Source organism: Melospiza melodia, chromosome 10, assembly GCF_035770615.1.
Source record: "Melospiza melodia melodia isolate bMelMel2 chromosome 10, bMelMel2.pri, whole genome shotgun sequence".
NCBI lineage: Eukaryota > Metazoa > Chordata > Aves > Passeriformes > Passerellidae > Melospiza > Melospiza melodia.
In genome coordinates, this window is record NC_086203.1 from 30795366 (window position 1) to 30820514 (window position 25149).

The window sequence follows — 25149 nt, forward strand, 5'->3', positions numbered from 1 at the left end:
TTGTTGGGACTTCACTCCTTTGCTAAAACTGTAAAGGTTGTTTGGCTGCTGTCTTGATCTGTTCATTGCTGCCTTCCCCCGATCCTAAACATGAAGCAGTTCTCAGCCTTTGCAATGCAAGGGTAGCAGACCTCCCTCCACTCCACCTCTCTGACAGGGTAAGACATTCCCCGGCCATGCCCCTGCTCCTGTGAAGGTTCGTTTATCCTCCCTGTGAATTACTGGGAAGTGCAAGAGAGGCCCGAGAGCTCCTCACAGGGCTCTGGCCCCCTCAGCACTTCCCAACTCTGATTTAATTAAGAGCACAGCTCTCACCGACAAGGCTGCCGTGCTTTGCCATGGGTCATGCATTTGTGCCCAGAGGTGCCCGAGGGCAGGGATCCCTCCCTCCAGCCCTGTCCCTGTGCATTAGCACATCCAGCACTCCCACCAAGGGGCTGAGGAGACCCAGGAGCCCCTGCAGATACATTTCCCTGGACCATGGGGCCTCAGCAGAGTCTGGCTACTCCTGGCTGCTGTGTGTCACCTCCAGCTCAGCCCACTCTGCATTCCACTGTTGAACTGCTGCTCATCAAACCAGCAAGGGCAAAACACTCAGAACAAGAGAGCTATGAAGAGGCAATTTCAGCTTCTGCTGAGCTTAGCCTGTTTATGCCTGGATTTATGTGCCAGAATGAGACTAAACAGAAGGAGGAGGAACCATTTGTCACCAGAACACATTCAGAAAAAGCAGATCCAGCCTGTCCATGGCGCAGCAGCCTGCTCCAGCAGTGCACAAACCACTGCTGACGATCTGGGGTGAGATGGGTGTTGGGATTGATGCCAGTGGTGAAAAACAAAACCTCTCGAGTGCTGGCAGCTGAAACACCAGGTAATTACTTAATTGACTCCATGATCTCCGCCTTGGAGCAGCAGCCTGCAGCACTCGGGCTAAAAGCAGCAGCCGTTAGTAATTCTGGCAGCGGTTAATGTCCCAGACCATGGAAAGCAGAACCCCAGAGCATGGCTGGTGCAGAGTTTGACACCTGCATCCATCCATCTGCCAGGAGCACTCCCCTCTGCTGGACCCAGCAGCTCCTCCTGCTCTGACCAGAGACACACACCCAGAGCGGCCAGAACTGAGATCCAGGCAGAGAAGTGACGCCAAAATTCAGGACATATCAATAGAAACTGCTGGAATGGGGGAGCTCTGTGGGAACAAAGCCACATTTGAGGGCCACTTTGGCTGTTGGATCTGTAAATTTGGGGGGCAGTTTGGCTGTTGGGTCTGTAAATTTCCTTGCATTCCCCTCAGCCAGACATTCACACCCCAAAGGGACGCAGCCCCTCCTCTGTCCCTTGCTGCCATCAGCCCTGTCCTGGGGAAGGCTACAGCAGCCCAGTGCCAGCAGCCCTGCTCTGGAGGGCACAGCAGTGCCACCACAGGGCACACCACAGCCCAGCACCCAGCTCATTCAGCTGTCAGCACTGTACATCATAACCTCACTGGAACACAGGGAGTTGTCCAGTCAAGCTGACTTTGGCAGGAATAAATCCAGCCTGGCACCAGCTGGGCTGGGACAATGTGCTTGGCCCTTGCTGTCAGCTCGTGGCAGCAGGGCCAGGAGCAGCTGGATCCAAAGCCATGAGCAAGCAGCAAAAGGGAAGGGGTGGCTGCACACAAGGCTTGTCCCCAAAAGCCCTATGAACAATCTATAACTTCTTACAGGAAACAATCATTTATACCATTCCCATGGACTTCAGTTGCCACACCAGGGAGGAGGGAAGGCATTAGTCATGCACTAGCAGATGTTTGGACTTACGTAAGGCTAAACTTCTTTCTTTTAAGAAAAAAGCTGCATCTCACCCTAGAGCCTTCTTGAGAGCCTCCTCACCCTCAGCCACTGCCACAGCCTCACAAGCTCAGCACTGCCCTGCTCCATGGCTCAGCTCTGCCAGCTTCAGCACTTGCCCACTCACTGCTAAATATATTAGTTTTATAAAAGCTGTCTTGAAGGGGGTGAAAAAAATGTATGCAGCAAGAGTTTAGAGACAGAAATCCTGCACAAGTTCCATCAGTGTTCAGCAGCAGCAGGTGGGGGGTAATGCAACCAAGGGCAGTTATTTCTTGTCAGCCAAGACCCATCCAGGAGGGAAATGAGCTCGTTAGCTTTGAGCGGGTGGCAGGGTTTGGGCTGTGACCAGCCCTGCTCACAGCCCTTTCCTGGACTCACCCAGGGGCACAGGGCTCTGGCCAGGCTGCAGAAACCCACCCAGCGCCATCCTCACTGCACCAGCTCCCTGCGACAGCAGCCAAAGGAGCTGCACCAGCTCCCAGCCAAGCTCTTGCTCATCACAACCTCCCAGTGCCCCAGGCAGCTGCAAATCCTGATTAAGAAATGTATCTTGGTTAGATAGAGCCGGACACGTGTGCATGTCCAGAGATGAGCCTCATGCTGATGGGGCTCGGGTGGAATTAGGAGCTGCCAGAGGGTGCCTGGCCTTTGGATGCTGTCAGGAGGCTGTCATTAGATTTAAAGGCCTGGGATAAGCCTTGCTCCAGAGCTGAAGCTCCATTTCCAACACACAAACCTCCACTGACTTTGCAGCATCAAGGACCCCAAGTCTCTGGAAGATTCCTGGGGAGGACAGAGGCATCTCTGTGGAACAGAGCAAGGCCGGTTTACCTGCAATGCTTGTGCTGATCTGATGCACGAGATATTTAAAATCCAGCAAATTACACTTTTATCTCCTGAAACACTTAAACCAAGACTTTTCAACAACTGCTGCCTCCCACACCCCAAGCAAGGGAAGTGATCCCAAAGGGCAGCAGGAATGTGGTGCTGTTTTCCAGCTGAGCTGGGATCATAAAAAGGTTTCCAAGTGCTCCACAGTATTTACAGAAGACAGATAACGCTGCAGTCTCTCAGGCCTGCTGAAGTCTGGTTTCCAGTGTTTCTATAGTGAGGCTGTATCTGTATATTAAGGGGAAATAAAAAGTTGGGTAAATACTCCTATTTCCATTGCGTGCCTGCAGCCAGCTCAGGCACAGGACACAGCTGAGGCTCCCCAGGGCTCACTGAGCCCTGCCTGCTGCAGGTCCTGCTGGAGCCTGAGGTGGGCAGGGGCTGGGCACAGCTGGGGGCACCAGGAACACTCCAGACACCCACCACACCAGCACTTTGAATTACCAGGGGAAGGGCTACACTCCAGGGACGTGGGGGCATTGGCTTGTGCCGGAGCAGGGAGCCAAACATTCAAAGGAAAATACTAAAATTGAAAGCAAGCTCAGAATGCAGCAAACCACAGCAGCGCTGGCTGGTGCCAGCACTGTCCCTCCCACAGCTGATGAGCTATCCCTGGGCAGGGCCAGGGGAGCTGACAGCTGAAAAACACTTGGCCAGTTTCAAGAATCAGTCTCATCTGGCAAGTGTTTTCCCCTCTGCACAGGAAATCAGACACATGCTGCAGGGATTGCCTCCAAACCCACGCACACAGCACAGGAAAACCTCTGCCACGTGCTGGGGTCTGAGCTGCTGGGCAGCCCCAGACCCGAGGGTGCCACAGAGGGGATCAGGCAGGAAAAAGGGCCCTAAATGGCCCGGCATTTAGGGCATGGTGCAGCCGCAAGCAATGAGGGTGCCATAAATCTACAGCCTTAGCAATTCATATCCACCCTCCAGAAGCCAGTGTAACAGAGCATCTCTCAAATTTCACAAGAGCAGGGAACGCCAGGCAAGTCAGAGCTGCTGCCCAAAGGGATCTGCAGCCACATCTGAGCTGAAACAGCAGCAGGGCTGCAAAATCCCTCTGAGCTGGGATGCTGGGGTGGCCCCAGACCATCCCCCATGGCCCTGGCTCCCACTGGGAAGGAATGCCCCTCTCTGCACCCTGGGCACCATGCTGGCTCCCATGGCTGTGCACAGATGTCACTGCCAGGCCAGAGCCAGGGTGCCCATGCACAGCCCCTGCCACAAGCCCACAGCAGGCTCTGGGCACCCACAGCACACAGCTCTGTTTTAGTTTTAAACATCAACGGAAAATCTTTACCTCATTCACTAAAAGCTCTTTAATGTCTTTGCACATGAAAAAAAATGACTAAAATGTATTAGCAATTTGGATTATTTGATTCAGTCAGCAGGACTGAGAGCACTTGTTTCGCTTTGAGTCCAGGTTCAAAGCACTAATCACTAAGTTCTGCATCATTTCCTTTACATTCCATTTCTACGTCATTTTTTCATTCATTAGCTATGAGTGTGAGTGGTGCCAGAGTGCCCTTAGGTGCCCCGTGGGGCGCACAGAGTGAGTGGCTCCTGGATCCATCCATACTGAGCTGCTGGACCAATCCAAGCTAAAGGCAAGTCATCCCCAGGCCATTCCTTGGCAGCCAGCTACCGCAGAGATGGCTGGAGGAGGCTGAGGGCTCCTTCCATCACCTCGGAGGGTTCCGGTGTTCCCTGAGGAGCTGCTGAGGCAGGCCCGAGGCACTGTCACCCTGCAGCCCCTGGGCAGCACTCCCAGCGCTGACAGCAAGGGCTCTGCTGCTCCTCCTCACCTGCAGAGAGCGGGGCTGCCTGGGGCAGCGTCGCCGCGCAGCCCTCTGTCTGTGTCTGCATTCCGGCAGTTTTTCACTGGAGCAATTCCCTGCCCCGATCCCTGCAGCGGGATGGGAGGAGCCGGTCCCTGTTCAGTCTGGGGTCCGTGCCCCAGCCTGGCTCTGCCTTGTGCCCCCGGCCAGCAGCATCCCGCGGCGCCAGGCACGCCGTGAGCTCCCGGCGCTCACACTCCCCAGCGAAAAGGAATCCCTGCCTTCAGCAGGAAACCAGCACACGCGGCAGAGTGTGCAAAGGTAATTCAAATGCAAATGCTGCAATCGGCCCACAGAAATTAGTAATTACATTCAATTTATTGATCACGCTCAGAGTTAATGATTTTTACACCTCACCTGGGTAACTGGACCATCTGGAGAGAATCAGGTATTAATTTCAGTTCAATCAGTCAGTGGCGGCCCGTGCAGCACTTTTGCCCGGAGGAAAAGGAAAAGGAGGAAAAGGAAAAGAAGGAAAAGGAAAAAGGGAAAAAGGAAAAAGGAGAAGTCCGGTCCCCCCTCTCTGCGCGGGTCGCTCGGCCCGGCCGGGCGCGGGGCGCTGCTGCCCCCTGCTGGCGGTGGGCGGACACTGCGGCACGAGCGGGGCACCGAGCGCGCCTGGCACACACCTGGCACACACCTGGCACACCCCGCAGAGGCCTCACGGTGTCGCGCACAGCTGGCACCCTCCAGGGCCTGGCCAAACGCCGCTCCTTCACACGCACCCGCTGCCCAGGGACCTGCCGGAGCCACCCCTGGGCTCTCCCCCGGGCGGTGCCCAGCATGCTCCCGCGGTGGGTACCGGGCCGCGTCAGAACCACTGCCAGCTGCTCTCGGTGCTGAGGAGAGCGTGGTGACCAGGACGGGCGTGGCAGCCCGGAGCCCACCCTGCACTCACCTGCGCTGAGGCTGAGCCCATTAACGTATTTAAGGAGGGGTAATTAAGGGCGGGGTGATGCAGGTCGAGCCCCACCTGCAGCTTGCCCAGCCCTCCCCCTGCCCGTGGCCCACGCAGACCCCGGCTCGAGCATCACCAGCAGTGTCTGCAGCTGCCCCACCTCGGGGATGGATGATGGACGGAATCGGGGCGGTCTCTGTCTCTCCATTGCCGCCAAGATGGGAGGGAAGTGAAGCCACGACCCAGCAGCAAATTAAAAAAACAAAAACAATGGGAAGAGACATAACCCAGCCTGAAGAGTCCAGCACAGTTCTTCACAGCCTGAGTGCGAAGGGCTCTGGGGCTGTTTGTTTAGAATGGTTTTTATCCCCTCAGCACCCATAAACAGCACCCAGAGCCTGGCTGCAGGGGCAGGAGACAGTGTCTGTACTGCCCAGGGCAGGGCAGGATGCTGTGGGGCAGAGGAGGGTGTGGGGAGGAGGCACAGGCAAGAGACAGCGAATCTTCTGAAACCACAGACAACGTTTTTGAGAAAAGTTAAGCAGTTTATTCAACAGGATGAGTCCACACCCAACCAGTGGCTTCATCTACATGGCATCACCAGCACACACGAGGACCCACTCAGACACTCTAGCTGACGGCATCTCACCATACGTTACAGAGACAACACCAGAGGAGGAAGAGGAGGAGGAGGATGGCCGGTACGGCGGGCAGCAGCCAGCGTTTCCCACGGCCTCCCGGCACAACCAGCCCCGTCCCACAGACCTCGCAGCCCAGCCACGCAAAGCAAATCAGACTCGGGACATCTACTGCCGCCCCGCGAGAACCACAACACTGCTAGTTAAATAACACACCTGGGACACAAAAACCACCTACCAGGGACTTCAGCCTAAGGAACAAAGTGCAGTCATGGCCACCCCGGGCCCGCGCTCAGGCGTGAGGGTCTGTCCAGGGCAGGGTGGGGTGCTGCTGCACTCCCCTCATGGCAGCGCCATGGGGCCACTGCGCTCCCCTCATGGCGGAGACATGGCTGGGATGGATGAGGCAGGGCCACAGCGTCACCACACTCCCCTCAGCCTCATGTCAGGGCCATGACTGGGATGGATGGCAGGGCCACAGTGCCACCATGCTCCCCTCACAGCCCCACGACATGGCCACAGCCATGGCTAGGATGGATGGGGCAGGGCCACAGTGCCACCACGCTCCCCTCAGCCTCATGTCAGGGCCATGGCCATGGCTGGGATGGATAGCAGGGCCGCAGTGCCCCCACACTCCCCTCACAGCAGGGCCATGACCGGGATGGATGGCAGGGCCGCAGTGCCCCCACACTCCCCTCACAGCAGGGCCATGGCCATGACTGGGCTGGATGGCAGGGCCGCAGTGCCCCCACACTCCCCTCACAGCAGGGCCATGACCGGGATGGATGGGGCAGGGCCGCAGTGTCCCCACACTCCCCTCAGCCTCATGTCAGGGCCATGGCCAGCAGGGCTGGGCCGGACGGGGCAGGGCCGCGGGAGCCGGGCCCAGAGCTCGCTCTGCACAGCAGACACAGCTGCCCTGAGCAGCCGCCCTCGCACAGCTCAGCCACCCTGGCTCCGGCGGCAGCTCGGCCGTGGGCTGTCACAGTGAAGCTCTGTGAACTCTGAAGCCCACACACAGTCTGTGCCCTCAGGGAGGTACCGAGGATCGGAGTCAGTCACTCACAAACCATGAGCGAGTTCCAGTTATGATGCTCCTACAACGTATGTGGTTCAATTTTGTGCCAAGTTTGCTTACAGAAAAATACATTTCTTCCCTTAAATTTACAGTAGTTAAAACTACACTTGGAATACCTTATTACAAAGGGGGAGTTTATTCTCCAACAAAAAGTCTTGGTTCCCTTTTCATCAAACAGAAAAATGGAAGGACTTTAAAAGCAATCACCCCCAGCACAACACAACTGCCCAGACGAACCCATGTGTGCACAGCCCCCAGGCCTGAACTCCAACCGTTTGTTTTGGTGCTCAAAAAGGCACTTAAAGATAAGAAAACAATTGTATTAAAAACCCACAACAAAACAAAACAAAGGAAAATGAAAGGCAATAATTTAATAGAAAGACACTGGAATTTGTACCGTATGGTCAAAAGTAAGGGAGGAAATAAAACCCCTAATGAAGATGGGTTTGCTCTCAAGTCATCTCAGAAAGCATACAAAAAACAGAAAACTGGCAAAGTGAATGTTCTCCAGGAACTAAATGGAAACAAAAGTAATAATTACTGGCAATGGATACACAGCACTCGTGCCAAATGGGTCCCTCCCTCCCCAGCACAGGTCCCTGACCAGCCCAGCCTGGCTGAACATCTGCAGCCGCTGTGCCAGGCCGGACAGTGTCAGGGCTGCGCCAGGAAAGGGGCATGATGGAGAAATAAACACCAACGTGAACCAAACGCCAAGGACGTTCACAGACACGCACACACACCGTCTGCCCTGCCAGCGTGACAGGGAGGGACGTGGGCAGAGCTGCTCCCCACGGGCTCTGCCAGGGGTGCCGGCGGCTTCGCTTCCCTTCGGGATTACTAGTATTATTACTGGGTTTATTTTTACATTGAGCTACCTACTAAGTGCAAAGATTTGTTGAGTGGCATCGGCTTTATCTAACTTTAGCCTATTTTTGTACAGTTTACAGGTTAACAGTTACCTTCGAGCAGTTAAGCAAGTACAGCAATATTTACAGGGCTGGCAGAGCGGGGCGTGAGGGGACACGTGCGAGGGGCAGGGGACAGGCACCGGCCGGTCCCAGGGCCTGTGCCCGGTGCACAGCTGTGGAGGGGAAGAGATGGGGTGCAGCTGCGACAGCACAGGTACAGAGGTACAGGTGTGGATGTACGGGCAGTCTTGCACACGAGGGAGCTCCCCAGCCGAGGAGACACGAGCCACGGCAGGACTGACGGGTTCTGCCACCCTGGTCAGAGCCTCCACTGCCTTCTGGAAGCCAGGCTGCTTCTCCTGCAGAGCTGGGGTCCGCAGCAGTGCTGGAGAGATGAGGAAGATGAAGGGGGGACAAAGCAAAGCCCCAGGCAGGGTAAGTGGCTGCTGGGTGAGTCAGGAGGGCTGGCAGGCCCCTTGCCCAGCACAGAGCAGCAGGATCAGAGATAGCAGGGAGGAAGGATGGATGTTAGGAGACATAAGCATGTGACCATGGGGAAGTGCCAAATCAAACCATGGGGCATTGCATGGAAATCTGTACAAGGAAAAGCTGCAGGAGAAGCACGGAGCATCTCTGATTCAGTGCTTACAGAGGAGTCTGGATTATCACACAGGACCATGCACTCCCCAGCCTTCTGCATATTTTTTCTCTGGGTAAAACAAAATGTAGATTCTTTTGCATAAACTCAAACTGTTGTATTATATGGTACAGTACAGAAAGTGCAAAGTATCACCCATCAGACCAGTTTTGTATCTGATGTGGTGAAACACGGCTCATGCTTCTCATGCAGGACAACCACTCTGACCTGAGACCCCTCCTTGCTGCTCAGGCCTGACTCTCAAGAGACCACTGAGTTGGGTTTTGTTATACAAAAAAAAAAAAAGAAAAAAGCACATGGGGAAAGGGAGATGAAGAATCTCCAAACTCTGTAAGTTACTCCATGCTTTACCACAGGTTTGGTCACTAGTCCTTGCTCACTCTGAGAACTTGCAGAGAAGCAGCATTCCACAGTCCCAGTGCAGCACAGCGTCCTCCTCCTGCATGAGGGTGATGGCACACACCTCACTCTGTCCCACTCATGACACTCACTGCACTCCATTCCCATCCATGGCACACACCCTGCTTGTCCCTGCTGCCAGGGCATCACGGGCATATGAAGATATCTCAGGATTCAGGACTGGAAAGACTCCCGCTGGCTGGTCACACATGGTCATGTATGGATTTCCAGCTCTTCTCCACAGCCCAGCAGTGAACAGACCCCACTGCATTCCCATCCCTTTTTTTGTTTCTTCAATGCCAAGAGGTACAGAAAATAAACTCCAGGATGGCCTTGTATTGCTTGACGCACAGCTGCTGCAGCGTGGGCTTCCAGGTGCACACAGACAGCCTTGGAAACCCAGACCAACCCACTGTCTCAAGAGAGGACATTTCAGAGCCAGTTTCTGAGGTAAATCTACTGTTTTAAAAAGTCACTGAATTCTGTACACTTTGTTTTTAATATATACTTCTACACCGAGTGTGTTCTCCAGCGCCAACACTCAGACCTGCCGTCTCCTCCTGCTGTAGGACTGCAAGCTCGGGAAGTGTTTCTGCATGGATAGGGTGTGTGCACACCTATGTACATACACACACACGTATGTACAGCACCAGGCCCAGGCCCCACACGTGTTTCCTTCCACAGAGGCCCCCCAGCAGGGCTCTGACCCCTGCCCACCCAGCGAGGCTCCGCTCGCCCCGCTCCCGGCGTCCGGGCGCCGCAGCCCCCGCCCTACATGGTGCCCGATTTATCTGCCGAGCTGCTGGGGAAGAGCTTCTCGGTGGGGGTGACGGCGGGGCTGCCCACGCCCGAGCTGCTGCTGCTGCTGGAGCGGTGCTGCACCACGGGCCGCACCGGCCGCATGGGCGGCGGCCGCAGCTGCGCCCCGGCCAGCCGGGCCGACAGCGCCGGCTTGAAGGTGGTCATCATCTCGGAGGTGGAGCTGCTGCTGCGCCGCATGGCCGCCTCGGGGTCCCGGATCAGGATGGTGTGCAGCGGGCTGGCCGGCTCCGAGTTGGCGGCGCCCAGCGGCGGGTTCTTCATGGGCTCCAGCGTGTCCAGCACCACGTCGGGCGCCTGCTTGGCCGTGTTCTGCCTCTCCAGCTCCCGCAGCTCGTTCAGCGCCGTGCTCATGGTCTTCTCAATGTCCTGCAACGCCAAAGCCATGTCAGCGCTGTGCCACGGCACCACCTGCTCCCCTGCACTCCACCCCACCATCCTGGCATGCGTGTCTGCAGAGGGGGTCTCTGATCTGAGAGCTCCCAGGGAAAACAGCAGCTTTGGGAGAAGGTTGTGAAGCCCAAACTGGCTGCACTAAAGTGCCCTGTGTTCCCCAGGTCAGCAGGAGCTTGGTCACCAGCTCCAAAGGGCATCAAACCTGGGCACCAGGAGGGATGGGTGAACACCAGCCTGCCCACACAGCTCACCCACAGCTCTGAGGCTGGCTTTGCCTCACAAGAGAGGCCCTGCAGCCTCCACTGGATGTATGGGGCCTCTGCTACCCCATGCGCACAGGACAATGGCACGTGGCAGGGACAGACACTGGGATGTTCAGGGAGTGAGTGGCACAACAGCAGCTTGCCATGGATATACGAGAGGCAGCAACAAGGCCTGAGGCAGCCAAGGAGACATTGGCTCCGGCCCCTCAGTGCCCATCACCTCCAGGCTCCACAGTCTGTCCACAGGGATCCCCCAGAAGGTGAACCCAGTCCAACCAGAAGTGCCCATGCACAGGGAACTAGCTACTGCCTATGGCAACAGTGCTGGGGCCTCCTGTACAAATGGAGAGGCCCTAGTCTGCCTTTGCTTAAATTCACCCTAACTTAATTAAGGCCACTCAGCAAGACCATTGGAGAAGCAATTTAAGGCACCAGAGTCAATTGTTTGAAAAGTCACTCTAGTTAATGTTGTCCTGGTGTAGACAAGTCCTTATTTTATAACACCTACAAAATGCTCTGTGAGCCTCAGGTAACATTCAAAGGATCAGCTGAAGGGAAATGACTATCAAGTTAGCTCCAATTCATTCTATTAAGCTCCTAAGATGATGAGTGAAAATACTCTCCCAGAGAAGTCTCAGGACTCCCAAGCCCAGCAGCCCCACAAGATTCAAGGTGAAAATTAACATCATCTGGGTGATCATCTTTTCCAAGAACAACCCAACAGAGCTGGGTGTGCAGCAGCACTGTAACCCTGTCTGAGGTGAAGGGGCTGCAGGCCCTCCCCAGTGAGCTCCTGCAGCCTCTTGGTGCCCTCCCAGCCCTCTCACCTCAGCAAGAGCTTCTGCTTCCAGGGATTTCTGATCTCCAAGGCTGCTGTGGCGGGTGGACCCGCAGGTGGATCTCAGCGGGTGGCTCTCGGCCAGGGCCTTCCTGTCTGGGAAGTTGATGCTGCCCGCGCTGCCGAACGTGGCCATCCTGCGCTTCTCAGGGCTCTCGATCCTGCCCCTGTTGAGGGGGATCTTGTGGGGGCTGCTGGGGCAGGCTGCTGCTCGGGGAGGGGTGTCGATGCCAGGCCCCATCCCTCGGGGCGGGCTGTGCGTGTCGCCCCCGCTGCGGCGCCGGGGGATGGCGGCACCATCGGACCTCAATCTCACCCTGCAAAGAGCCCAGCACGGCACAGGTCAGCGTCTGTCAGCCCCACTGCCGCATGCTGCAAGGCAACCCCTCACCCTGAGCTCAGCTCAGGCCAAATTAGACCCTTCCAGCTTCAGAAGAGTCAGGCAAGAGGGAAAACAAATATTTTCGCCAGTACCAAGAAAGGGACAGAATCAAATCATAAGGGTAGTTTGGGCTGGAAGGGACCTCAAAGGTCATCTTGTTTTGACTCCCTGCCATGGGCAGGCACACCTCCCACTATCCCAGGTTGCTCAGGGCCTCTGTACCGTCTGTACATGTTAAATCCCCATTAGCAGTGCACATGAAATGCCCTTCAAGCCCCTATTACCCTGCAGTGCTTTCTAGAGTTTTCCCTTCCATCCTGCCCTGCCCCATACACCAACTGTCCACACGTGTGACAGCCACCACCTCCATGGTGACAGGAATGTGAGTTACCTGCCCATGACTCCCCCAAAGCCATAGTCCAAGATGTGATCTGTGGGTGACTGGATGTCGTTCTTGGAGGAGGCTTTATCGTCCAGCAGCGGCCCGCTGCTCGCCTCGCTGTCTGCCTTCTGGCTCAGGCTGTCAGAGAAGGCATCATCCCTGGGAAAGGACACCACAGCAGTGACAGGGCTGTGCCCTGGGTGAGCACACGGATGCCACGCCAAGCAGAACATCACCACATCAGCAGCTCCATACTTGGATAACAAGGAGCTGTACCAGGGCCACCACTTCACCAGGAACTTGGAAACAGTGCACATCTGCCTCCCCATCCCCTGTGATGTGGCTGCCACTGTGATGGCTCCAGATACAGTACTGGTAAGAGAAGCAGCACCTGCAAAGGGCCCTGGGATCTGCCCACAGGCCAGGTGAGCACTGAACAATCCAGGTCAATGCTCACAGGGACCAGGCTGTTGGTAAGCCTGGGTCACACCATGTTGGGGAGTCAATGAGAAATGGGGCCCAGGTACAATGTTTAGTACTGGTCTTTATCAGCCCAAATGAGAAACAAATTGAGCCAATACACAGAGGGAAAAGTGAATAGGCACAGATTTCTCACCAAAGTCATTAAACAAACTGCAAAACTGACTGATTATTTTAGGTAACTGAAGTGGACCTTGTGCAAGCACATGATTTTAACAACCCTCACTTTACTCACATGTCTTGCACCACGATGTACTGGTGGGGAATGAGCCCGTCCACCCCGTTGTGTCTCCCTTCCCACCAGTCTTCCGACGCCCGGTGGTACAGCAGGAGCGAGGCCCCTTTCTTGAAGGAGAGCTCCCGTGGAGATCGCCCAATGTAGTCAAACTTGGCTATGGCTTCAATCTGCTCCACCTCTGCACAGGAGAGAGGCACAGCGAGAGCAGCTCAGCTCAGCCCTAAAGGGAGGCTGAACCCAGAGCCCCTCACCAGAACAACAGAACAGTGCTGCCGCTGCCCAGCGCCCCAGAGCAGCTCACACTGAGCACAAGCCTGCTTGTTTTCAGACTGATCAATTCTTATTGTTGTTCCAGGCTCTCTGGGACCTCTCTCAGACTCACAAACTACTGGCAATTACAAACAGCTACAAAGCAGATGGGGAGCAGCAGGAATCTCCCTCTGTGCATATGGCACCCTCAGCCACATTGGTTACAGAAACCCATTATCCTCCAGCCTGAGATTTTGTCAAGCCATGTCAGATGCTGTGACCAAACCCCACTTACCTTCTCCTCCCTTCCTTATCCTGGAGACAGTTTGTCTGAATTATTGATGAGCAACTAATGTCCCTTTGGGGATCCCTATGGAAATAATGATACCAGCTCCAGCCAGGCAGCTGCTCTGCACCCCACCATCTGCAGCACTCTGCCTCACTGTTTCCCCACTTTTCCTAATGTGAGCTCTACCAAACACCCGTGACTCAAACTGAGAGCTCAGGACCTGACATACAGGAGGGCTGAGGCAGAACTTCACTTTGGAAGGTCATGAGCACACCAGGGTCCTCTAAGCCTCTGGGCAAGGGTGTCACAGCAGGAGCTGCTGGAGCACCCAATAGCACTGAGGAGCCTGTGAAAAAGCCTGGCTCACATGCAGATCTGTTTCCAGCTGGGGAACACTGAATCCTAAAGAAACCATTGCAACAACTGCAAAGCAGCAAGAGTGTCTCTCTCCTCATTAACCACAGTGACCCACACTGTGCCTTGCTTGGGTGGCAGAACTGCTGCCACTCCCCAGCCACCCCTGCCACTGCTGGAGCATTAGCATGCCTTGATTATCTGAGACTGGATCATTTCAATCCCCACCTGGAGATCGGCAGACAGAAAATGACAGCAAAACAGGGCAAGCCCCCCCCCAGTTCCTCCAGATCTGCCTCATTCTCATTAAACACGGAAACTTGCTGGGCCCCGTTACTGACCGTGGGCTCAGCAGCCATCAGTGTGTGACCCGACACTGCTCAGGAACCAAGCCCACGTGGAGGAGGGGACACCAAAGGAGGACAAAGGATGCTGCATCAGACCCTTGTCCCATTCCAGCCCCCCGGGGACAGGCCAGGCCACTTCAGCAGATTCATCTTCCCCACTTTAAGCAACCTCCCCATGAGGGCAGAGTGTCTGGGAGCACCACAGGAGGATCAATAGAGAGCTCTGGAGGAGACAGAGCCAGGAGGGCTCCCACAGCCCTGACACAACACTGGGCTACCAGCAGGGAGTGTATGCAGGGCGAGGGGGAGAGGGAATATGTAAATCCACAAAATACAGCTGCTCATCTGCTCCACACTTGGCACCACAGTTAATCACTCGGAAACCCCAATCGGAGCCATTAACGTGGCCACCCAAGTGTGAAATTGGCTGCACAGCAGCTCCCTTGCCTCCCTTTGCCAGGCCTGTCGGCTCCTGCCTGGAGCTGAGAGCAGGCCTGGAGCCGCCCAGCCCCACGTGCCCTTCCCTGTGCCCAGAGCCACCTGGCCTCGCGTGCCCTTCCCTGTGCCATTCCCTGTGCCCTTCCTGTTCCCATGGCCCCGCTTCCCCGGTGAGCCCTCCCTTGTCCCCGCAGCCTCGCAGGGCAGATGTGCTCTGCCGAGGCAGGATACAGCCAGGGTGGCAGCAGCTGTCAGAAGCAGAAGGTGCTCAGTTCCCCAAGGCCCTTCCAGCACAGCAAGCCCTGCCACGGCTCCCCACCCAGGGCAGTGCCAGCGGCATTCCCCAAACCGCCCGCTCGTGGCTGGTGCTGCTGGCACGGGGAGCACAGCGCTGCCTCCTGCTGCAGCCCAGCCCTGCCAGGCAGCCTCAGCCCGCAGTGCCTGCTGCTCTCCTGCATGCACAGCTCTGCTGGCACGCACCCAGCCCCTGCTCACCATCGTCACTGGTGTGCGGCTCTGTCCCGTTGTCGTGGTCCACCTCATCGATGGTGCCCGGCTCGCTGTGTGGGCTGTCACTGCAGAGGAACACAGCAGGCTGTCACACAGCAAACGACACTGCTCCCAGTGCACTCAGCACCCCTCATGCTGCCCAGGGAGGTGGGGGAGTGCCCATCTCTGCAGGTGTACAACAAACAACTGGATGTGTCTGGGCAACAAGGCGGTGTTTGGTCAAAGATTGGACTCAGTCTTGGAGGTCTTTGCCAACCTAACTAATTCTGTGATTTGTGATTCTCTGATTTCAAACCACAGCAGATCCCTGAACTTGCTGAGAACAGCAGACACTCACACCACAATCGCCAGGCCCAGAATGTCACGTTCTGTTGGCTCTTATGTCTTTAGCAGAGTTTGGCAAAACTAACACAAAGCAACACCAAGTTAAATGCCCCATTCCCTAATGCACAGTGAGCTGCAGCTTTAGCTCCTCTGCTGCACCAGGAAGGATGGGTGCAGGTGACTAGTGTAAGGCATGGCGAGATCTCAGAAATGTATGAAACTTGTAGAAAATCCGTTCAGGTATGTTACTGATCCTGGTTTGTTAAACTCAGACCTGAATGTTGGGTTAGAATTCCAGCAACAGAGGGAACTGGAAGGTTTGGGTTAACCTCGCGCTGAGGGGTTTCATCCAACCAGCAAATTATGATGGAACTACGGATCTTTACTCAAAATTTCCAGCCTAGGAGGAATTTGGATAGAATTCACCTAAAATTCTGTTTTGCTGAACACACTTCTGTGGATCAGCAGCTCAAAAAAATCATCGGCATTAGTATTTGCCCTGGAAAAAGTTTCTTCTGATGTTTTTTACTGAGGTTTAAAATACTGAGTCAGCACAATAAAATGAAATACCTGGTGAAACTGCCTGTTTTGACCAGTAAGGCTAAATCAAATGGTTTAGTGTGCAAGAGGCTCTTGGCCTGATGAAAGTGTTTGTACCCAGGAACCCAGCAGAGAGCTCACCAGTACTCCTCCCCTCCAGTCATGCACTTCTCGTAGACAGGCCCCTCCAGCTCTCGGTGGCTGGGGAAGATGCCCTCGTGGTGAATGATGATGGTTTTGATGACCTCATTGACATGGGCCTGGCAGGACACCGGATCCTGCCCGTCAGGAATGTGCATCAGCGTGGGCCCGAAGCAGATGGCCAGGTTGTAGGGATCCATCATGTTCTCATCGCTGTACTGTGACAAGCTGCAAGCACACAGTGAGGAGCTGCCGTGCCACGGTCCTGCTCGCTGGGAAATCTCCCAGCAGTGCCACTGCCCTGGCATTGAGCTGTCCCCTCCACCCTGGCACCGAGCTGTCCCCTCCCCATGCACACACCAGCACCGCGCTGTCCCCTCTGCCCCAGTACCAAGCTGCCCCTCCCCGGGCACCCACGGGAACTAAGCTACCCCCTCCCTGGGAATGCCCTGGCACCGAGCTGCCCCCTCCCCGGGCACCCACGGGCACTGAGCTGTCCCCTCTGCCCCAGTACTGAGCTGTCCCCTCTCCAGACACACACCAGCACCGAGCTGTCCCCTCTGCCCTGGCACCGAGCTGTCCCCTCCCCGGGCACGCAGCCACAGCCAGCAGGGCCGAGAAGAACCCAAGCACAACTCCCCATGGCAACACCAGAAGGGATTCGTGCACCAAAGACGGGGAAGCCCCGGCAAAAAGGACGGCAAGGAGGAACTTGGTGAAGCAGGAAAACAGACTCACTGGTTAAGGAAAGCAAAGAGGTATCTCATGACCACGATGACAGCCCGAGGCAGAGTGACAATGATCTGCTGGATCTGGTGCACTCTCTCTGCAGGGTTCTCAATTTCTGGAACACATGGATAGAAAGCACATCCTTAAAAACCTTTTCAGGACCAGACAGCTCAGCAGCAGAGGGACTTGTTCCAGATCTAGTGGCCCAGTAAGTGAGAAATACAAAAGCCTGTCTCCAGAGGTCATCTGTCAGTCTGGTACTAAGGTGCAGGAAGGCAATGGGGGACATTGCTCCTCCAGCAGGGAATTCCTATGTTCAGACGCAGTATGAACGGCAAATAAAGACATTTCCGTGGGTTTGATTTTAAAACAAATGTTTATGCATTATTCATTTCATTCCTCAACAACTCCTCTGTTCCTCAAAAGCCTGAGTCAATGTGACACTGAAAACAGAGCACTGCTTGATTTTCTAGGGCAGATTTTTAAATGAGGTTTTTATTCAGGTTACCCTTCTGGGTTATGCATTGGATCCTTCTGAGCCCTTCCGCTCCTGTCTGCTGCTGCTCCGAATAGGAATTAGGAACTCCCAGGAACTAGGTTAGCTGAACCAGTGCTGAGTCAGTGCTTTCAGATTCACTGCTCTCCACTCACAGGGGTGCAGAGCCTGGAGCTGCCATCAGACACCTGCTCCCTCCCAAGGGAAGGGGGGACTCAGGGCTGTCCTGCCCCAAGCTACCCTGTGTTCTGTAGAGAGTTAATCCTGTGGCTGCTGTTCCACAGGAAGCAGAGGACAAGCACCAGAGCTTTTTTGGAGCAGGCAGATCACACAGAAGCGCTTGTTCTGGCTCAAACTACGCCATTTTCTAATCACAATAAAGTTCACTGACAACATGTAGCTAGGCTGCCATTTAATCAAAATTCTGAGCAAAATCTGCCCTCAGTATACCAGTATATGGAAAGCTTTGTAGTATTTCACGTGGGGATTTTTTCCATTTGATTTATCCCATTATTGCCTGCTGGGTTCTCTACTTCTTCAGTCTGGTTTTACAAAAGAGGTTATTTCTTAAAAAAAACCAACTAAATACAAACTGATAAAACCCTATGCCAATAGATATCTTTTCTGACACCCAGAGAAACAAGCTCTCAAAACACTTGCCTTTCTCCCAGAGCAAAATGTTTCAATTGGGCATATGGAATTAACAGGGTACCAATCACCCTTGCACACACAAGGACAGTCCCATGTGGACTCTGCAAAGTGCCTTTTGACCTTTCTATTGCCCTTGTGCCTTTGAGGAGTTTCCACATAAACCCCCAGCCCTGCAAGAGCAAAAGTAAAAGTTCTTCACCCTGCTTAGGCTGGGACACCCATTTAGTGCTTCTCTTGTCCCAGCCAGCTCTCCACAAAGAGCTGTCACATGTACTTACTTATAGTAGATATCAAATCTTGAAACCTTTCCTTAGGAAAGAGGGGGTTTTCCAGTCCTCGGAAATACAGCTTCAAGACTCCAGCCACTGAGTTAATGTCTCGTTCGTTCTGGTCATCAGCGAGGGGGTCTTCACCTGCCCACAGAAAAGGTTTTATATATCCAGCATCCCCATCAAGCTGGTCTAGCACAAGTGGTTTTCCTCATTTAGTGGAACACCCAAATTTCCCAGTGTTAGAAACCCTCCTCATGTGCAATGGCAATGCTGATTTTTCCTGAAAACCAGTTTTACTGGGGAATTTCAAACCTTTCCCGAGGACAAGGATGATATTGGCTGTTTCTCCTTCACTGTTTCCAGCTCAGTGCATTCCTTCCATTTACAGCACCAGCCCAGAAAGCTGAGGAGGTCTGAACGACACAGAGTGAGAGGCTGAGAGGACAGGCTTGGCTGGGGGATACAATTACACCTCTGGAATGGACCCAACGGCCCTGGAGAGCTTTGTACTGACTTAAATCTGTGAAAGGCTTTCAGTACCCCCGAGATTTGGATACTAATTCATCCTAAACTGGATGTGCAAATCCTCCAGCCTTTGACAATCCTAACACTGCCTTATCCACTGGCCCATCCACCTTCATCCTGATCCTTACCATGCTGCTCAAGGATTAAGGGCCACTATTCCCAGCAGGACTGTCCCTGTCACAGCTCCCCTCCACTCAGGACAGCAGGACTGCTTTCCCTTTCTCACTGAGAGAATTTTCTCAGCAGATTCACTGGCACCTCCACAGCCAGCACTGGCACCAGGGACAGGGAATGCTGCACGTCCCTTGGCAAACTGCTGCAGGAAGGATGAACAAGGGTCCCCAGCAAACTCTCTTTATGGCTCTTGTTTTTTTTAATGACTGTGGAAAAGTCCTCTACACATACCCCTACTTCTCTTACTCCTTCCCTGGGTAACTCTTCACTACTGCCAGAGACACAATATTGGGAAACCCAGAAGGGATAAAACCTGCTCGTGTCTCATAGCACAATGGGCTTTAACACAGGATTTACACCCTGGCTAATGCACCCATCACCTCCCACAAGGACCCTGCTCAGGCAGGGCATCCTGCTGTACCTGCACACCCCAGCTACACACCTCTCTCAAACGAGTTCTTGATGTCGTTGACTTCCACCTGGGAGCCAGGGACTCTGAAGATGCCCTGTTGCTGGAGGCCTGGAAGAGAACAATGCTTTAGGAGAGATTTCTGGAACTGCTGGGCAATACCTGCAGGTCAAACCAGCAGAACCCAGGAACCCATGCACCAGACAGGCTTGGACCGAGCAGGGACAGCCTGCATCCCCACTTCTGCTCATATTCTGCAACCACGGCCCCCAGATCAAGGTGCTGAAAGGGTGAGGGCTAGGAAAACCTCACTAGTGGCCAGTCAGCCAATGCCATGCGAGTCTAAGCTGAGCCATGGAGAACAGAGTGCAGGCAGCCCCTGCTGGCTCCCCCTGCTCACTCCAGCACTTTCTCCTTGGCAGGTTGCTGGGGCTGTGCTGAGCCAACTTACCATACAGATTGATGTAGCGGATGCAACTTTCTACAACAAGTGGAATGGCCTGTCCTGAATCCTTCAGGAAAGGAAAGGAAAAGAGAAAAATTACTGGTTTACTGCTAACAAAGCATGGGAAATGCATTAAAGATTGCAAGACCAGAGATTTGAAAATTAAAGCTGTGGAGTTTAGTAAGAGGACAGGCAGGAAAGGAGGTGTTACAAACATGGAGCCATCAAAGAGTGCTGATGATACCATGTACAGCCAAAAATGCCCAGGAAAGCTGTCACTAAGGTGTGTGAAACATTGCTGCTCCCTGTCTGGCTCAGACAGGAGACTGCCACGAGGGATCACAGCTATTCCACCCCAAAGGTGGAATGCTGAGCTGAAATAAAACTTGTGCTATACCTGGCTGATGGAATAAACTTCCCATAACACATCTTACAACAATATTTCCACCAAAGGAAAGAGCCATTGTCAGCAGGTTCTAAAAAACCCAACAAACACCACTGGGTATGGAGCCAAGTGCCTGAGTCTGAACCAGTGGTGAATTCTGGCTTCTCCCCAGGCCCCCTGTGGCAGAAGCTCAAGGGGACTGTGGGCCATGTCCGACAGCCCAAGGGGACACATTTCTCTCAGGGTTTTTCCAGCAGAGCACAGTGGCATCTCTGGGCAATTCCTCTGTCTTGCAGATGGGAATCTGGGGTCTCCAGTAAGTACCTGATTCCTCGTTCGTGCATTCCTCCTTCCTCTGAGCACAACAAAAGCAGCAGAGTGGGAAAAAGAGAACAGATTAAGCAGGGATAAGTTCAGTTAGAGGTAAGCATCTCCTTCAGAGGCCGTGAATGCTCAAATGCAATGGCAGCTTAGCAAGGGCCAACACAGGCCTTTGGGATGTGCACCCTCCCTCCCAAACCCCTTTGGCACACTGCACCCCAGCCTCAGTGACCTGCAGGGCCAGCCTCTGGGATTTCCTCCCTGCCTGAACCTGTGGCCATCCCAGGAGCCCGAGGACAGGGACAGCTCTTGCCTGGGGCACTGGGCAGCCATGGGGGCACTGGTGGCCAGGGGACATCTGGGCAGCTGCCCGTGGCCCAGCTGCCTGTGAGGCTGTACACCCCACAGGCAGCCATCCCCCAGAGGGTCTCTGCTAGCACGGGACACTCCTGCTCAGATGGATTTCTAGAGCAGGTAATTCCTCCTTCTCAGCGCTGAACAGGCCGGGATTTAATGAGCATTACTTTTTTAAAAAGCAGTTTAAGTCAGGAGTAATCACAAATCCTAACGGGATTACAGGCTTTGCCAGCGGGACCAGTACTCCCCGTGCTGGTGCTGTCTACAGCAGACACTGCCCTCAGGCTTAGGGCTGAGCTTGAGGCAATAAACCCCAGCCAGATGATGCCTATTAGTCACCTAATCCAACAGTTTGTCTTTACAGCTTCCCAAAGTGTTTTCCCTGAAGCTTTCTCCAGAGCAGGCTTACAGGACACCACTGTCAGCAGCTGGCAGGGGATGAGCCAGCTGGGCTGGCTGCTACTGATGCCTTTGTGTGTGAGGCTGAGGGTCACCTGTCTGCCCTCCCACACGGACACCCCTACAACAGGATTTCGACCCCAGGCTGACAGTGCTTGAAAGCTGCAAACACTTCTGGCGTCATTTATCTTCCTCCTCAGCCACAAGGATGGATGACCACCCAAAAGAGGAAGGGGCTGTGCCTGCTGCTCTTTTGAGGGCTGGGCTGAGCTTGTGCAACCTTTCCTCCCAGGATGGGTAGAAGCAGCAGGACAATGAGGACACTCAGCCAGCACTGCCTCATAGTGCACCTGGCCAGCAGCCATGGGTGGGGTCTGGAGCACACAGCTGATGGGACAGGAACACCAGGGATGCACCAGGAGAGCTATGGAGAGAAATCACCACCGAGGCAAAGCTGTGCTGGCCACGCCAGCTGGGTGCAGATGGGCCAGAGGGACCCCTGAGGATGGCAAGCAGCCAGGACAGGAAAGCCACCATTCCATTCCCAGCGTTCACAGACACTCCTACTGCAAGCCAGCAAGTACCTTAATGAATGTTTCCATATTGCCGTTAAAGAGTTTATGATTATACACTGAGAGAGGCCTAGGTCTCCTCATTTTCTGTGGCTTAGGGGGAAGACAGGGGGGCCTGGGAGAAAATGGAACAAAATAAATCAACAAAACGCCAACATAAACGCAAAGACAGGGTGAGATCTCACAGGTTATAACTGAGAATAAGAAATCAAACAGAAGAGTCCCTCTGTGAGGATTTGATGTGTAGCTCCACACACCCTGCAGCCACTGACACTGGTGTGACCCACATGGACACCACTCCAGCAGGAAACCAACAGCACTGGTGGCCAGCTGGATTTAACACCTGCCTCCCACCACTGCCAGCTCAGCACGCCCTCAGCCTGAACAGGCACCAAGAGCTGAGGAGATGGATCCAAAATAAATAATATATCCACAGCTACCCCAGAAAACACTGGGGTATTCCTGTTCCTAAACAGATTGCACTCTGCTCACAGGAAGAGGCCAGAATGAGGACAGTGGGAACACCTCCACAGTGCTGTATCTAACTTCTGCTTGGAATCCCAGGGATGGGGATGAGAAAAACACCACAAAATCCCAAAGAGATTTCTGCCCTGCCCTCTGGCCCAGGCTGTACTGATGTCTGCAGGGGAGAGAACACGACTGCAGACACACACAAAACTGGTGCTGGAAGCCTTCATGCAGGAGATCTCATGGAACAGACATGGACACCACACAGAGCTCGGTGCAAAGGGGACAGCGGGGGCCTGCTGGTTCCTTACTCAGATGCCTCTAATCAAGCAGCGTGACTGTACACTCGTACAGGTTCCAGCCACTCCTCTGAGGGGTAACTGGGGAGCAGAGGTGATGCTGCCCGTTGGGAGCAGCCCTGCCCCACACACTGCAGGGACCGTGCCTGCAGCCCCAGCCAGGGCCCTGCACACCCCCAGGGCATGGGGCACGGGGAGCAGGGCCATCCCAGCCCCTCAGGGTGCCACACTGCACAGCCCTGCTCTCTGAGGCTGCCTCTCTGTCCTGACAGCACCTCGGTGCCCCGCTGGGTGCCCAGCCCTGGTGCTGGCAGCACAAGGAGCCTCCTTCCTGCCTGGCAAGGCAGCCCAGGCTGCACCATCTGCTTCTCCACTTCTAACAGGGAACGCAGCTTTTGGGGCTATTAAACACAAACAAGGTTGGAACAAGCTGACACACAGAGAGCATGTTCTAGGGAGCTGTTTGGAGGCTTTGCTGGCCTGTGTCTCGCTGTCAGAGCCCCAGCACACTCCTAGCAAAACACTGGAGCTCTGCGGAGATGCTCCATGGACTGGACACGGATCAAAGCCTCCTCTCTGTCACATCTGTGCCAGCCCTATCTCCTGCAGTAGAGGGATGAAATCTGTGATACAGGCATGCTCTGCACTCATAGGTAAAGCAGCCAGAGCTGGGAGAGGATTTCAGGGAGGTATTAAAGTCCTCAAAAGAAGAGGGATGGCAGGGAGTGAGTGAGTGGACACCTTGGTGTCACCCTGCCTGAACACAACCCCACCTCAGCTACGCTCCAGGGCATTGCACTGTGCTGACAAAGCACATCCAGGCACATGAGAGCCAGCCAGCCAGCCAGCAACCAGACTGCAGCAGAACCAAGGGCTGCCTCCATCCCCCTGAGCCCAGCAGCCCGGGCCATGCAGCTGGGAAGCAGGCTGTGGGGCACAGGGACTGCCAGCACAGGGGCTGAACCCCACCAAGCTGCACCAGCAGCAAAGCAAGCCCCCCTTCCCACAGCCCCCTCCTGCCAGAGCCAGCCCTCCCCAGGAGCAAGAAGGGCAAGAAAGTGCTCACCTGGTTGTTCCACACTCAGCTCTTTCACCTGTAAGAAACACAAGTTCCCATCATGCCTCCACATCAGCCACCAGCAAAGGACTGCCGAGCCCAGCTGCACCCTCACTGCTGGCTCCTACCCGCAAGGAATGGCTTCCAGCAGAGAGAAGCTGCATCTGGGGAGGAGAGATGCCCACCTGTGCCCCCTCCATTTAAAGACAGATCAGAAACCTGGAGGGAGAAGATTAGAATCTTCTCGGGGAGAAGAGGGAGAGGAAGGAAAGAGGCAGAGGGTGGGAGTGAGTGGCCATCTCTGCTGCTGGAGAAGTAACCCAGCACTTCAGCACACAGTTTCAGATTCAAAGAGATTCCCCATGTGCACTTCCAAAGAAAAGTGGGAGGAGAGATCCAAGGAAATCATGGTTTTGTGTGTCACTGGCTGGGCTGAGCAGCAGCAGCCAGGCACGGAACCCTCGGTCACTCAGGAGAACACACACAGGGGAGGCTGGCAGGTGACACATGGTTTGACCCTCTCGGGTGATGGGAGGATCCTCCCTGGACCTGACCCCAACTCACCTTCTCCCAGAGTTTGCTTCAGCAGGTCGTGCTTAGCCTGGAGCTTCGTGATGAGGTTACTGCCATTCAGATACTCCTTAAATTTCTGGAATTAAAGAACAAAGGGGTGGGTTAAGCACACAGCCCCTAATGGATGCTCACTGCAGCCCGGGGGCTCAGGAGGCTGCACCAGCTGTGCTGCAGGGCTCAGCAGGGTCTGATCACTTCTCCCTGCTCCAGCCCCTGCCCTGATGGTCTCTTATGAGCCTGGTCTCCTTGGAGCTGCCCCTCCTGCCTGGGAACGCAGGGAGGGACAAAGAGTTCAAAGCTGGCTTTCTTTTGTCAGGCCTCTGGGAACAGCCTAGGAAATCAAAGCAGCTTTCCCTGCACTGCCAAGGCTTCGCCTCTGTGCAAACCAACAAAGGCAAGCAAGAACTCCCAGTGCTGAGCCCTCGCAGGCAGGGCCTGCCAGGTGCCCCGTGCAGCTGGTGACACTGTGCACGAGCACTGCCATCCCCCAGCAAGGCTGTCAGACACCCAGAACGCTCCAGAGCAAGGCACTACACAGCTGAGAGCACAGAGCGAGACAAGAGATGGAAAACGGAACATGGAGAATGGGAAAGATCAAATCTCCGCAAAAAACATTAAAGTAATCCCCAGCACAATTCCAAATGAAAATTGCAATTTCCCCCCGAATTTACAATAATATTACCAAGAGAAAGCAGAAGCTCTTCTATGCATATGTAGCACATCACAAGATGCTGTTAACCACAGGCTATGGCCCACACTGAAATGAGGGAGACTTCTGGTGAACCCATGGCTGCTGCCTGTATTTCAGGTACCAGAACAGAGACCTGGGCCCTGCCTGGGAGTGCAGCATGAGAGCTGCAGGGCAGGCACACACACCA

The 25149-nt window shown here is 54.6% G+C and overlaps 1 protein-coding gene across 4 annotated transcripts in view; it reads right to left on the reverse strand.

Moving 5' to 3' along the window:
• Nucleotides 1-5989: 5989 nt before the first annotated feature.
• SRGAP3 (SLIT-ROBO Rho GTPase activating protein 3) overlaps nucleotides 5990-25149 on the reverse strand; it is a 69062-nt gene continuing 49902 nt past the window's right edge. The window contains exons 10-22 of one of the 4 annotated variants that reach the window (XM_063165067.1): nucleotides 24263-24347; nucleotides 23708-23735; nucleotides 20550-20580; nucleotides 19847-19907; nucleotides 19429-19506; nucleotides 18294-18428; nucleotides 16878-16983; nucleotides 16140-16367; nucleotides 15120-15199; nucleotides 12945-13125; nucleotides 12239-12388; nucleotides 11455-11782; nucleotides 5990-10337 (exon numbers count right to left, since the gene is read on the reverse strand). In XM_063165067.1, coding sequence (XP_063021137.1) covers nucleotides 9921-10337; nucleotides 11455-11782; nucleotides 12239-12388; nucleotides 12945-13125; nucleotides 15120-15199; nucleotides 16140-16367; nucleotides 16878-16983; nucleotides 18294-18428; nucleotides 19429-19506; nucleotides 19847-19907; nucleotides 20550-20580; nucleotides 23708-23735; nucleotides 24263-24347 — 1908 coding nt within the window. In that variant the 3' untranslated portion in view covers nucleotides 5990-9920. Of the gene's footprint in view, nucleotides 10338-11454; nucleotides 11783-12234; nucleotides 12389-12944; nucleotides 13126-13516; nucleotides 13567-15119; nucleotides 15200-16139; nucleotides 16368-16877; nucleotides 16984-18293; nucleotides 18429-19428; nucleotides 19507-19846; nucleotides 19908-20549; nucleotides 20581-21886; nucleotides 21990-23707; nucleotides 23736-24262; nucleotides 24348-25149 lie in introns of those variants that run through there. The other 3 variants (XM_063165066.1, XM_063165068.1, XM_063165069.1) reach the window with 3 other exon arrangements.